We start from the raw sequence: 14,592 nt of genomic DNA, 5'->3' as shown, positions 1-14,592 counted from the left end.
ATAAGCATACATAAATCATAAATCACTATCTTTGTGACCCTGAGCAAGGCACTTAACCCTGTTTGCCTCAGTTGCCTCATCTGTAAAATGAGATGGAGAAGGAAATGATAAACCACTCTAGTATCTTTGCCAAGAAAACCTCCGATGGGATCATGAAAAGTCAGAAATGACTGAACAACAACAAAAAAATCACATATACACACATCTATAAAACCATTGCAAACAGTGTACACATATATATGTGTATGTGTGTGTTACTGATGTATTCTTGGTCAATTCCCTTTGCCTTCTCTAAGGTCCCTTGTAGGTCTAAATCCCATGACTTCTAAGTCTTACTTAGGGGAGACATGGGTGGGAGCCCCAGTTTCCCTATTTTAACACTGCCTACTCTATCCCAATCACACAGAAGGGACTGCTATCTAATAATCTGATGCACTAACTGGATTTAACAGGCGGGGGTTTAATAACTCATGTTAGAGATTCAAGCCAGACACCACATACTCCCTTCTCAGTTAAATAAATAAAAACCCAATTATTTACAGAGGAATCAAATCTGGGGGAGGGGGAAAGGGAAGAATTTCTTGGTTCTTGGAAGGCCTGGTGAGAAGCCCATATATATATGGTTTCTTTGTTGAGTGGAAGCCTCCCTGGGAGTGAGCACCCACTTTAGCTGGCAGAGGTAACCCTGAATTTCTTAGAGAGGGAGGCAAAGGTGTGAGACCAGCCTAGGAAGGAGGAAATTACAATATTAATCACTCTCAGAGTCTGAATAGTCTGCAACTAGTGAAGAATTGAGGACAGAGGTGTTGCTAGGGCCTGACTGTGTCTCCACATCTGGGGAATAACCTCTATCTGACAAAGATCCTCCTGGGGGGTGTTCTTCCTCCTCCTTCATTCCACTTAGCTCTGGGGCTTCACCTGACTCTTGAGGGTTCTCCAGGCCATCCCTAGACTTCCGACGAACAATTCCCAGGTCACTGCTAGTGATGGAGGACCCACTGGGCATGGGTTTTCGGCTAATTGCCAGCTTCTTGAGGACACTGTTCACCTTGCTGTTGCTGGCCCCAGGTCCTGGGGTAGAAGGGAACCAGGAGCGGCCAAAGATTTCTGTCCGTTTCAATTTCTGTTTGTCTTCATATGCTGGCAAATGGAGACGAGGTAGAGTAAAAGGTAGGGCAGGAGCCAGTATTTCTTTAACCTGCTCCAGATAGGCTCTAATGCACTTCATACTAAGGGCTCCCTTCCCTCCCTACTCTCACATCCTCTCTCCATCCTGGAGCTTAATATGGCGTTTCCCCTGTCCCCATCCCCTGCCCCCACTCCTGGGCCACAACAGGTGACAGACGAGGACGTACAGTCCAGGCTGTGGTACTTGAGCAGGGCAGCAAGCTTCCGGTCCTCCTCTGTTTCAGGCACCAGGGGGATACTGAGGTTTGCCTTGGTCTGCAGGGCCAGTGTTTTTTCCTCCTCTTCCTTTATGGCCTTTTTCTTTTCCTAAAGTAGAAGATTGGCAAAGGGAGGAGGAAAGGAAGAAAGATGAAGAGGGAAGCATGGGAACTGAGGAGAACTGAGTAGAGGAGTGGGAAACCTCCTTCTGACCACTGCCCTCTAAGAACACAAGGCTGTCCTATGCAAGGACAACAGCCCCAGTCAGCTCCCTTGCTTCAAGTTTCATTTCCAGAAAAATGCCTTGCTTCCTCTACCCGGTCTTGCCCATGGGATGGAAACAGTCCTGGATTTGTGCCATGATGACTACTTAAAAAGCAGTACTTACTATTTTTAAAAAGTCTCATTTTTAAAAAAATCTGTAAAATGAGGGGGTTGGATAAGATGGGACAAAGGCTCCTTCCAGCTCTAGACCCTATAAACTTATTCATTACCTGTGTGACCTTTGGTAAATCATTCACCCCTTCTGGGTTTCAGTTTCCTCCTCTGACAAATAAGTTGGCTGGATTAGAAGACATGTGAGGTCTGTTCTGGCTCTAAAATCTATGATCCTGACATGGGAGGCTCAACAGCTCTATGCAAAGGGACTGACGACCTTCCCTGTGAGTAGCTCAGACCCAAAGGCACCAACCTACAGTGACTGCCCAACATCCACAGACGTCTCCCCTGAGCCCCAGCCCTCCTCACCCTAAACTTCCTCCTTAGCATGCTGTTAAGGGCAAAGTCATCCTTCCAGGCGCTCTGGGCTTCCTGGATGTTGGACAGGGTGGGAATGGCCTTCTGTAACTTGCTCTGGTCTGTGGTGCCATGCTCCAGGCGGAACATGGCGTCTGTTTCCAGCTTCTGTTTCTTCTCCTGCTCTGGAAGGAAAATGGGGCTAGGTGTTTGAAAGTCCTGCTCTTGGGCAGGGGAAGGCCTGTGGGCTGGAGGGCAGGGCTCACCTGTGGTCAGGATCTGTTCATTATCTGCCATGTCCCAGCGCTCCTCCTTCCTCTGGGCACCACTCACAATCACATAGTCACAATTGGCAGGATCTGTCTGCATCTCGATGTAGTTGACACAGAGGTGACATTTCATTCTGAACCTGCAGAGGAATTTACAGACAGAAACCATGAGATCAATGAACCACCATCCTCTAGAGATTTACTAGGGAGCCTCAGAGAACCAGAGCTGGAAGGTAGACTCAACAGGAGCAATTGTCATAGAAAAGGCTAGACTGGGCTAGGACCCCTTTCTGTGGAGATGTAGGCATAAAGGAGGTAACATCCATAGACTGACAACTGGAAGGGACCTTCAATCTCATCCAGTTCACCTGCCTTGTTTAAGCGACATGAGGAAACTGAGGCTCAGAGAGCACAGGTGATTTGCTGGAGGACATAAATGAGTGTCAGATTCAGAGTTCCAGGCCAGTCCTCTTCCACAACACCATGCTGCCCCCTGAATAACTCTTATTTCTATAGTTTAGGGGTTATAAAGTTCTTCCTTCATCAACCTGGAAGATAAATGTTGCAAATATTATGACTATTTCACAAATGAAGAAAGTGAGGCAGGTTAAGGGACTTGCCCGTGGTCACATGTCTGTCAAATGTCAAAGCTGGATCACATGACTAGGGTCAGAGTAGACAGGATGGAAAGCGTAATGCAAAATACAACTTGAAAATGAACTGGTGAGACCAAAGACAGATGCCAGCATGGCGGAACTGGCAGGGAACTCATGCTGCTAGGATGAATCCTTCAGCTGGAGGATGGCTGGATGCTGGCACCTACTAGGGTTTTAACATTTCTGTGCTTATCACCAGCTTATCTGCATAAACATAAGAATGGGGTTGTGCTTTCTGCCTTTTACATGTGGGCTCTCCCTCCTTCCAGACTCTGCACACCCTAGCACCACAATGCCTTGGCCTGGGCACTTAGTGGGGTGCTGGTGCATGCCAGAGTGGCTGAGGATGCCTGAGCTGGGAGGAGGTGCTTCAGCCGGGGCTCCTCATTCCCTTCTCCCACCATAACACAGCCAGAGCCTCAAGGAAGTCCATGTCATTCTCTCACCTATCCATGGCCCCTTTCATCCATTTTCCCCCAAAGGCATCTGAGTTTTCTGTAGTCCCCCACCCAGAGACAGTACTCAGGATACCAATACAAAGCAGCACCCACCTGTAGATTGGGGTTGTGTAATAATTGCCAACCTTCTTCTTTTCAGCATTGTAACGAACACCTGGAAAGGAAGGCAAAGAGGAAAATGACTCAGGAAAGCTTGCTAGGCATACTATATCACCCTCCCAAATTGGTCCTACCAATGCTTTGTCAGGTCACTCATTCAGGTAACATTTATTAACTGCCAACTGAATACAAGAAAATGTGCTAGGCATTAGGGATACAAAGATGAAAATGGTATAGCCCTGGCCTGAAGGAGCTTACAATCTAAAGAGGGGATAATATACACAAATAACTATGAGATAAGGCAGAATATAGAAAGTACAAAGAAGAGGTTCCAAAAACCATTCTGAAAAATGAGAGGAGGGAGAGATCATTTTCAGCTGAGAGGTTGGGGACTAAGAGGAGCTCTCTCAGAGGAAACTGGCCCCTGAAAAGAAGAAGCTGCATAGGCCATCCTCTATGCCAGGTAAATACTCCCTGTGAATCTCCACCTAGAGGTGGAAAAATAGCCTATACAACTATATGACAAAAAAAAGCCTACACAACTCACAAGAAGGGAAGGGGAAGAGGACAAAATTGGGTAACAGGAATTGGGTAACAGGTGGATGTCCACTTTGGCTGCAAGGCAGAGTGAGTGATGGGGAGAAGGTAATTGTGAAATATGGCATGGCTACAGGGTCATAGATCTAGAGCTGCAAGGGAACTCAGAGGTCATCTAGCCCAGCCTCCTCATTTTACAGATAAAACTGAGGGTGAAAGGGTATGGTATCCTATAGGCAACAGAGAAACAATGAACATTTTTGAACAGGGAAGTGACATGGTTAGACTTCTGCACTTAATAATGATGTGAAGAAGAATTATAGAGGGCAGAAAGTAGAGACTGGGATTCAGTTACACTAGACTAGAGAAGAGGTAATAGAAGAGGGTCCCCAACTAGGATGGTGTCAGAGGGCGTGCAAAGGAGGGGACAAATGCAAGAGATATTTCAGAGACGGAATCAACAGGTTGACTTGGTGTGGAAGAATGATGACTCACCCATGCCAATGTGGTTCTTACAGCCATCACACCAGATGTTATAGGGCATCTCAAATCTACTCCACAAAAATAAAGAAGAGCACTGTTTCAAAATGCCCACTTGGGATTAATACCCGAGAAGAAACCACACATTCAAAGCTTGCTTCTACCCTAACCTGTAAAGAACTAGTGGCCAATTCTGGAGGAATGCAGGGATCACATGTGTGCCTACCAGCTTGGGGGAAGAATACAGTCCTAAAGCTGCTCCAAGACAATTTAACTTTGCGGGGCTATTACTAACCCCTCCCCAAGCCACTACACAAAACCCTCCCCAAAAAGAATAGGAAGAGTGTTACCAAAAATCATGTGTGCACTGATTTTTTAAACTAAATCTCACAGACATATTAATTTATACTCAATAAACATTTATGGAGCACCTTTCTGTAAGGTACTGGGACACAAGTATAAGGAGTATTGCATAATAAACATTAATACCACCACAACAACCCATGGCACCCCCCCTATCATTTATACTGATCTAAGGAAGCATTTCCATTAGATGCTCCCCTGCTCAACCCTAACTGGTGTCAATCAAAATCAACATAGGATTGTGGGATAGGCCGTTACAGAGTATCTCTCTCAGAAGCAATGGGAGGGAAACTTTTTTTTTGGGGGGTTAGGCAATGGGGTTAAGTGACTTGCCCAGGGTCACACAGCTAGGAAGTGGATTTGAACTCAGGTCCTCCTGAATCCAGGGCCAGTCCTCTATCTACTGCGCCACCCAGCCGCCCGAGGGAAACTTTTAAGATGATAATTAGACTCTCATATAACAGGATGACAAAAAAAAAAGTAGTGCATCCATTGGGAAAGAAAAAAAAACTCATAGGGAAACTTGGGTATGGTACCTCTAGCGCAGAAAAGGTGCTGGAGAGGCTGAGGAGTGCCTGGTTGCAGGGGTGGGAATGCCCATCTAGCCTCTCTTTTGTTCTAATAATACCCCAGACTTATTATTTGGGGCCTCTTCTGTTTTAGTCCTGAGGTCTAGTTTCCTCAGACAAGCTCTGGAGCCCACAGTGGTAACATCAACATCCAGGTCTCTCTCAAACACCATTCTCCTCATTAGGACACCAGTGGAAATTCCCATCATCTAGACTCCTAATCTGGCTTATTTTGTCAATGAGGGGCCCCAGATTCAACGGCTCTACCACAGGGATCTGTTCAGCAGCCTTTACCTGATGACAAGAATGCCCTGTGAAAGCTTCCGTGCCCTCTCCCGAAGTGGGTGGCTGTGGTGGTATCGATTGAGAGAGCCATGCTGCAAAACAGAAGAGAATAAAGCTGCTCATCACAACTGGTCAGTGCCCAGTCCAGTGTTCTCCATGACCACAGCTTTCACAGGAAAACCCTTCAAGGGGCTAGGAAAACATCCTGTCAATTCTATTACAGAGATTACTAGTACTCCAGGAGGCTGAGGAAGGGCAGTCCACCCAAAGACAAACACATGCCAAGGTCAAATCTGGGGAAGAGCCCAGGAATTTGGACTGCCTTTTACACATGAAGATTATCATCATCTTAAGATCCTTATGCCTGTGTCACAGGATCACAGATTCAGTACTGGAAGTGACCTTACAGGTCACCCAGTCCAAACATTTCATTTTACAGATGAGGAAACTGAGGCCCAGGGAGGTGAAGGGATATGCCCAAGATCCCACAGACAGTAAATAATCAACAGCTGTCTGGCATGTGTGAGGCACTGTGCAAAAATCAAACAATTCCTGCCTCTGAGTGGCATACATCCTAGTTGAAGAGATGATATATACATTTGTACAGAATTAATACAAGGTAATAATTTTGGGAGAAGGCAGAAGCAAATGGGGGCAGGGAACAGAAAAGACTTAATGTTGAAAATGGTTTATAATACGTTTTGCATGACTTCACATGTATAGCTGATATATTACTTGCCTTCTCAAAGGTGGGGGATGGATGGAAGGGAGAGAATTTGAAACTCAAAATGAAAAAAATGTTAAAAATAAATAAAAATTTAAAAAAGAAAAGAAAGTGGTTCATGCACTAAGCTTTGAAGGAAGCAAAGAATTCTAGGAAGTGGCAGTTAGGAGGAAGTGATTCCGAGCATGGGGAACAGCCAGGACAAAGGCACAGAGACAGGAGATGGTGCTGTGCCTGGGAGCAGCAAGAACGCCAGTCTGGTTGGACCTCGGAGTACAAGACTGGGATGGCAGCCCGGCTCCAGCCTGCAAATGGCTTTCAAGGCCACACAGAGGAGTCCAGATGAAATAAGAAGCCAACGGAATTTATGGAGCAAAGGAGTGACATCATCACACCAGAGCTTCAGGAAAATCGGTGAGGAGGATGGATTAGTAATTGGCAGAGTTTGCAATCAAACCCAGGCCTTGCCACTGCCTGATGCTGCCTCTCTGGCACTCTCAAATGCCATCCATGTGAATGCCAGGCCTCTGTCAGATCACAGGCCATGCCACCACATGGATTTCTTCTTGGCTACAGTTTGATGGAGAAGTAAAAGGATCTCTTACCTTTGCTGGATCAAAGTCTGGAGGGTAGTACTTGTTTACACCTTTTCTTTCACCCTGAAAGTCCAAAATAAAGTGTTACTGTATGTTAAACAACATAGATTCCCAAGGAGAAACAAGCAAACAGCATGACATACAGTGGTAATATGCCTTTTCAGTGAAAATTCAATGTGATCAGGACAAAAAATCCTGGTAACTAAGGTTCTATATGGCATATAGATCTGTAAACAGGTAATAAAAGGGTGGGCCAATGGGGGAGGGTGCACAAGAGTACTGATATCTTTGGGGTAACAATCTGTGTACTCTGGGAGTTTCTTAAAGAGGCTGAATTTGTTTCTGCAGAACTCAATCAACTCACCATCTTGCAAAATGTCGACTTCTAAGCAAACTGAATGTGTCCAACCTGTATAAGACAATCAAATAACATGACTGTACATGGTTCACAAACACACATAAACACCCACACTTTTTCCTATAGTTTGCAAGGAAGTCTGAGTGGTTCTACTGGGTTTCCTACTAGAGATTAGGGTGGCAATAGATTATTTTCAGCTGCCTCAGAGGGCATGGGCCCATTAGATACTCTCCCTAAAGTCCATAAATGACAGCCTGAAAATATGAGGTGTTATCATGCTGGGAAGACAAAATATAGTAAAGTCCATAATAACAGTGAAGAGAGATTCGTTCACCAATCCCTGAATGTTTGACTTAGGAAGCATCCCATGTTTGAAGAAATTCTAGGATGAACAAAAGGAAGTATTTTATACAGATTACACAAGACAATGTTGTACCACACAAAGAGCACTGGAGAAGTGAGGCAATTTGGAGTTCTTGTCTCTGCTATGGAGTACCTATTATAATATTGTGCATGTCTCTGAAACCTCTCTCTGATTTGGCTTTCTTCTCTGTAATAACAGCTCACATTCTACAGGTCTTCAAGGTTTGCAAAGTGTTTCCCTCACAGTGATGTGAAGCAGCTAATGGGAGTATTACTATCATCTTTATTTTACAGACAAGGAAACTGAGAATCATAACTTACCCACGGCCACAAAGCTAGTGTTAAAGCTGAGATTTAAACTATGCCCAGAGCTCTTTCAGCAACACCACACAGTGTCTTGGGACTAGACTAGATGATCGTTGAGGTGTCTTCTGGTTCTGATATTCAGTAACTCCATGCTCTACACATTTACCTCAGGAAATGGTCCAGGTGAGAAAAATGAAGTGGCTGAGGATGAATTTAGACAAATTAAAGGATGACAAATCTCCTACCACCGTTTTAGGTGGAAGTTATAGCTATTCTGGGTATGACGCTAAGCTAGAAGAAAGGTTCTGCCACAAAATGTCCCTTTGAACTCCCACCAGCTAGAATCAAGAGTTCAATTAATCATGGGGTTGAAACAGAGGGAATCATGGTTTTAAGTCTACTGAAGAAGTCTGTATCTAGCCCTGGGTCAACAGGTGACTTCCATTTACACCTTTTGCAAATTATGATTCTGTATCTTCACAGCACTAGAATCATAAGATTCTGAACTGAGAAGGGTCTTTGGATATTATTTAGTCCGTTCCCCTCATGTTATAGAAGAGAGCAGAAAGAAGGAAAATGACTTCTTCACCGTCCAGTATGTAGTGAGTTGCAGAAATGGGATTTGAACTCAAGTCTTCCAATTTCAAAGGGAGCTCTTACTATTACATCATGCTGAATTATAGGTTCTCTGCCATTTTCAAATGTTAACTTTCAGGCAACCGCATAGTAGAAAGAGCTCTGGATTTAACCCAGAAACCCTGGGTTAAATTTCGCCTTCGCTAACTGTGGTCTGCGTGACCTTGGATCAATGCCTTCTCTCTGGGTCTCAGTTTCTCCATGTGCAAAATGTGAGGGCTGGGCTACATGATCTCCAACGTCCCTGCCCGGGCTGATGTTTCTATATGGTTCTTTGAACAGACCTGGTTAGAAGGGGCTCAGAAGGGACCGGAGGCGCAGGGCTGGGGGCTGGGGATGCAGTTGATAAGGCTGACAGCTCGTAGCGACACCTCCTTGCCCCTTCCCAACCCTTCTGGGGCAAGAACTGCCCTCTCTCCTCTCCCCTCCCCCCGGCCTGCTTCTTCCCTTCCGCCACCAGGGGCCGGGGCGGTTTCTTGCCCCGGTGACGCCGCGGCGGCGGGGGTAGGCTCCAGCGCAGAAAAGATCGATCCCCGGAATCCCTGGGACTGCTCGGAGGTACGAAGCTCGAAGGCCCCGCTAAACCCCAGCCCTGCCGCCACCTCCGTTCGCCTCACCGCAAGTGCTTACCTGCCCTCTTCCTACGTCATCAGACGGCGCCGCCCCTAAGGCGGGTGTCCAGACCCGCCCAACTCACGTAATGAGGGAGCCGGGAGCCGGACCAAAGAGACCCGGAATGCTCCGCGTAGACCAGCCCCGAGGCTGGGGGCGGGGCTGCGAGGCAAGATCTGGCCCACGTGACGGGGACTGGCTCCGCGTAGGCCGGTCCGAGGGTGCAAGGCTGGTTTTGTTCCACGTGACCGGGACATCCGCGACATCCACCCCACGAGCTGCGGCTGTGAGGCCGGGGGTGGGGAGGCTCCAGCTGTTGCTGTCGGGTCTGTCTTCCCGACAGCTCCCTCTCCCACGTCATCTGCGTTTTCAGACAGCTCGCCCCAGCAAATTCCTGGATTTCCAGGCACCAGAAAAGGGAACTTGAACTGCCGAGGGGGAAAGCGGGGGAGGGGGATGGAGTTCAGTGCCAGGGCTTTGTCTTCGGTGCCCTGCAGCCTTGACGATAAAAGAGTCACCTGTGTACAGAGAAGCTGGGGAGGGGACTGTGGTGAAGGTCCTGGGAAATAGGGCGCATCTTCTGTCTCTGCATCTCTGTCTCCCACTCTTATCGTCTCTCTCGTGCTCCATTTTCCTCCTTTTCCCTCTACCTCCCTCTCCTTTTTCTTTCTTCCTCTTTCTTGCTATTCTCTCTCCCCTCTGTTTTCTCTCCTTTTTCCCCTCCCCCTCCATCCTCTCTGTTCTCCCTTTCCCTCTCTCCTTTCCTCTCTTCTCTCTCCTTATTCCCCTTCTTTCTGTCTTCTTTCCACTTTGCCTCCTTCACTGGCCTTCGACTCTTTCCCTCCTCTCCCTCTCCTCCTCTCCCTTCTCTCTTTGCCACCTGTCTTCGCTTTCCTCATCTCTTCCTCTATCTTTTTCCCATTCCGTCTTCCTCCTCTTTCCTATTTCCTCCTTCTTCCTTCATCCTCTCTTTGTCTTTCTTTGCTCCCCCCTCTCTCCTCTCCCCCCTTTATCTCTACCTTTCCCTCTGTCCTTTTCTCCTCTTTCTCCCTGTCTCCCTCCTTCATATTGTGGCCAGTAGCAGCAAGCCCAATACCATAACAGGGAGGGAAGGGCTCCCCTCACGTCTTCTTGAAAGGTTTCCTGATCTTCGAAGCTCTGATGATCGACTTACAGAAGCGGGTGTTTGCGAAATCCTTCCTTGAAACTGAATGTAGGAATGTCTTCTAAAAGGTCACCTGAATGACATGGGAGGACCTTCTGGAAGACTGGGAGTAGGAGCAGTGGAGATTTGAGCTATTTCTTAGTAGGCTGCTGGGAGTTTTAATACTTTCTTTTCTTTTTTTTTTGGGGGGGGGCAAGGCAATTGGGGTTAAGTGACTTGCCGAGAGTCACACAGCTAGTAAGTGTTATGTGTCTGAGGCTAGATTTGAACTCAGGTCCTCCTGACTCCAGGGCTGGTGCTCTATTCACTGTGCTACCTAGCTGCAGCCTAATACTTTATTTCTGATTTAATTTAGTATGTTTACTTTATAATGTGAGTATGTCACTTTAGGTTCAGAAGGAAGGAGAGGAGGATCATTTTCCTCTCCTGGATCTCCAAAAAGTCATTCTGCCCAGATGAAATCAACTATGAAACTCACACCTCCTCAGCAACCCCTACCCCTGGGTTCCCTCTGCTTGGAGAGAGTGGGGAGGGGGTGGACATCTGGGAACTCCTCCCCAACCCTCTGTTTGTGGAGGACATCCAGGGAATTCACCTCATCATTTCCCACCTGACTGACCTCCTAGATTTCATGATCTCCAGAAACATCATTCTGCATGATCAAATAACTCTGCAAGTCACACCTCTTCAGATCATTTCCCACCTTGGCTGCAGACTTCATCATCTCCCCACCTCAGCTTATTTTTATGTGCAGTCTCTCCCCCCTTCCCACTAGGTTGTAAATTCCTTGAGGACAGAGACTGTCTCTCTCTTTGTATCCTCAGTGCCTAGCACTATACCTGTCACATAGTAGGTCCTTAATAAATGTTTATTGACTGACTTTGATTTTAAGAGAATAGGGGCAATGAAAACTAATTTTGATTAATTTAAGTGCTTAGCACTTCAGACCTTAGAGCTGTCTAGAATAACCGGGAGGCTGGAAGTGTTTCAGATCCAGGCAGACAGTCCACAGATGCATATGTGCAGTAGGCTTGGGCCCATTGCCACCTGGTGGTTTGTGCTGAGATTATTGAGGAAATGAGAAATTTACCCTTCAGATAAATGTATTGAGAAGACCCATTGGAAGTCTGAGCACTGACTGAGTTAGATACTGGCAGTGCATTATGGCCCATCAGTATATGTATAATATAGGTGTGTGTGTGTGAAAATAGTATCATGTTCTGGTCCCCTGACCACTCCAACCCCCTTCTAGTCAGTATAGGAAGTAAGATTGCAAAGGGGAACCTGGAAGTCACTTACAAACTATGCCCAAGATCAAAGGTTCATAATTTACAAATTGTATCATATATATTAACCAAAAATCAGCACCTGGCTGAATGTGCTGAATCAGGGGAAATCATCAAGGCTTTGCTGTCACGGGTTTTTGGTCTTATGTAAATCTGAGATAAATTCGGGATTTACAAAGTAAGACCAGCAGAACACCAAATAGTGCTGATAACTTTGAGATGATGGGGATCTTTTGCTTTTAAAGGTTTGCTGACAACTTTGCGATAATTTGGTTATGTTAATGTGCCCGTATGTGCCCAAGTGGCACAGGTAAGAGTCTTGCTTCCCCAAAATCCTACAGAAAATGAGACCTCAAACTCCTGCCTCCCCAGTGCTCTTGTATCTCTAGTGGGATCATGCTGCCTAGCGCTCCCAACTCTAATTTGAGATTAAGTTAGTGCTTCTCCCCCTTCTCATCCTCTTCTTCATACTGCCTGTCCCTTGTCACCATCCCATCCCCCGTCCAATCTGCCTTGGCACTCCCTTGTCCCTAGTCTCCCTGTCTCTGTACTTCCTATACCTTTTCACTTCTGCACTATGCCTTATTAAAGTATGATTGCAACCTCAATTCCTGCTGTCATTTATGGTCTTTCCTGATGAATTACCCAAAGAACTAGGCATGCCTGTCCCATCTCACAATTTCATTAGTTCTCAGTTTGATGTGTATTATGACTTTTCATTTTAAAATTCAGAAATTATCAAATAACTGGGGGCTGTAGGATGATTGAGTACTGTTGGGGCCATGCGTTTCACAGCATGAATTAGAAAGTCATACTCGACCAGCATCTGCTAAGCACCTGTTATGTTTGGGGCACGGTGCTAAGTGATGGAGAGACAAAAAAAGTAAGCTCCTCATAGTTTAGTGAGGGAGACAGCATGAAAGACTAAGTAGGACTTGGAAGTCTTGCCGAAGGTGGGACTTTATCGGAGACCTGAAAGAAGGCAGAGAAGCTAGGAAGTGGAGAGGAGTTGGGAGAGGGTTTTAGGCATGGGAGACAGGCAGAAAAATTCTTGGAGTTAGGAGGCGAGAGTATTGCGTTCCAAGAACGGTAAGAAAGATAGATGGTGTTACTGGATCAATGGGTAAATGAAGAGTGAAGTGTAAGAAGACTGGAAATGTGCGTGTCTGGAGGGGCAAGTTCTGAAGAGCTTTGAATGCCTAACAGAGGATTTGGTATTTGATCCTGGAGGTGATAGGGAGCCACTGGAGTTCATTGAGTATGGAGATGGCACGGGCAGACTTGTACTTTTAGGAAGATCACTTTGGCAGCTGAGTAGATGATGGGCTGGAGCAGGAAGAGACGTGTGTCAGGAAAAGCAAAACCGCTGTTGCAGTAATCTGGCAGTGAGGTGATGAGGGCTTGTACTAGGGCTGTGACAGCATCAGTGTTATTCCAGAGATGTTACAAAGGTAGAAACAAAATGACGGTTATTTATTAACGACTGATTGGATATGAGGGGGTGAGAGAGAGTGAGTTAAGGAGTCAAGGATGACATCTGGATTTCAAGCCTTGGTGACTGGGAAGTTTGTGGTACTTTTGACAGTAACAGGGACGTTAGGAAGAGAAGAGGGTTTTTTTTTTCTGGGGGGGTAGTGGGTGGGATAATGAGTTCATGTGATGGAATACGACTGTGCTGTAAGAAATGATGTGCAGATTGACTTTAGAAAAACATGGAAAGATTTGCATGAAATAATGAAGAGTAAAATGAGCAGAACCAGAGAATGTGTGTGTGTGTGTATCTTCGAGGGGTGGGGACAGAGGGAGGAAGATAGCTTGGAATTTAAAATGTAACCAAAAAAACCCCTGCTTTGGCTGCATCCTACTAAGCAAAATAAAAAAGAAAGAAAGAAAGAAAGAAAGAAAGAAAGAAAGAAAGAAAGAAAGAAAGAAAGAAAGAAAGAAAGAAAGAAAAAAAGGAAAGAATGAGTTTGGTTTTGGACATGTTGAATTTAAAATACCTATGAGACATCCTGTTTAAGATGTCCAGTAGGCAGTTGGAGACATGAGTCTGGAACTCAAGAAAAATTTGGCTAGCCCAAGGGTGGGGAACTAGTGGCTTTGAGACCACATGTGGCCCTCTAGGTCCTCAAGGCTGCAGGTTTCCCGTCCCTGGCCTAGACAAATATATTTCAGAGTCAATTGAAACCAAAGGAACTGGTGAGATCACTAAATGAAACAGTGTAGAGAAAGAAGAAAAGGGGGCCCAGGACAAAGCCTTTGGGAACTTACAGGGTTAGCCAGTGTAATGGATGTGAAGCTCCAGTAAAGGAGACAGGAGTGGGTAGACGGGGAGGAGGAGAAAGAGGGGAGAGCAGTGTCAGGAAAACCTAGAGTCCCTGCATGGGAGGGACACCCTGATTGGATACATTAAAGGCCAGAGAGAGTAGAAGAGATGGCCAGATGTGGATTGAAGCAGGAGCTCAGGAGGAATCAGGGACGTATGATATGAAATAATGAGAAATGCTGCTTAGAGAAGATAGCATTCAGGAGATCAGCAGAGTGGCGGGCTTTACGGCTATTTCACTGGAAAGTGTGTTGATTGTTTTATGTTTGAATCACTGTTGTCTTGTGATTGCTTTCCTATAAATGGAAAGTACATTGATGTGTGTGAGTGGGTGGGGGTTGTCAGGAGCCAGAGCAGTGAGTGGTAGGAATGTATTCCCCTCA

The 14,592-nt window shown here is 46.0% G+C and overlaps 1 protein-coding gene and 1 pseudogene across 2 annotated transcripts; both read right to left on the bottom strand.

Annotated features, from left to right (window-relative positions):
* Nucleotides 1-123: 123 nt before the first annotated feature.
* On the bottom strand, nt 124-9,581 carry YJU2B (YJU2 splicing factor homolog B). Of its 2 annotated transcripts, none has more exons than XM_020995319.2 (11): nt 9,451-9,581; nt 8,200-8,385; nt 7,522-7,566; nt 7,167-7,220; nt 5,847-5,929; nt 4,636-4,691; nt 3,598-3,658; nt 2,388-2,530; nt 2,134-2,306; nt 1,356-1,494; nt 124-1,140 (listed from the first exon to the last, which is right to left on the bottom strand). In XM_020995319.2, the coding sequence occupies exons 3-11, from the start codon at nt 7,522-7,524 to the stop codon at nt 749-751; spliced, it is 1,104 nt and encodes a 367-aa protein (XP_020850978.1). In that variant the 5' UTR covers nt 7,525-7,566; nt 8,200-8,385; nt 9,451-9,581; the 3' UTR covers nt 124-748. The 2 variants fall into 2 exon arrangements, with proteins under 2 accessions (XP_020850978.1, XP_020850977.1); XM_020995318.2 differs by lacking the exon at nt 9,451-9,581 and adding an exon at nt 9,105-9,444.
* LOC110214251 (integrin beta-1-like) overlaps nt 9,486-14,592 on the bottom strand; it is a 19,260-nt pseudogene continuing 14,153 nt past the window's right edge.

The sequence above is a fragment of the Phascolarctos cinereus genome, unplaced genomic scaffold (assembly GCF_003287225.1).
Source record: "Phascolarctos cinereus isolate Bilbo 61053 unplaced genomic scaffold, phaCin_HiC Scaffold_4;HRSCAF=312, whole genome shotgun sequence".
In the NCBI taxonomy this organism is placed as follows: Eukaryota; Metazoa; Chordata; class Mammalia; order Diprotodontia; family Phascolarctidae; genus Phascolarctos; species Phascolarctos cinereus.
Note: the sequence above shows the minus strand (reverse complement) of the source record. Positions and strands in the feature narration are given on the sequence as shown.

What these genes read in the sequence shown, in the direction of transcription:
- YJU2B (XM_020995319.2), bottom strand. An exon ending in CAGACTTTGATCCAGCAAAG is followed by an intron (nt 5,930 to 7,166) that starts GTAAGAGATCCT and finishes TCTGTTTTGCAG; the next exon opens with CATGGCTCTCTCAATCGATA. An exon ending in CAGGGCATTCTTGTCATCAG is followed by an intron (nt 4,692 to 5,846) that starts GTAAAGGCTGCT and finishes TTTGTGGAGTAG; the next exon opens with ATTTGAGATGCCCTATAACA.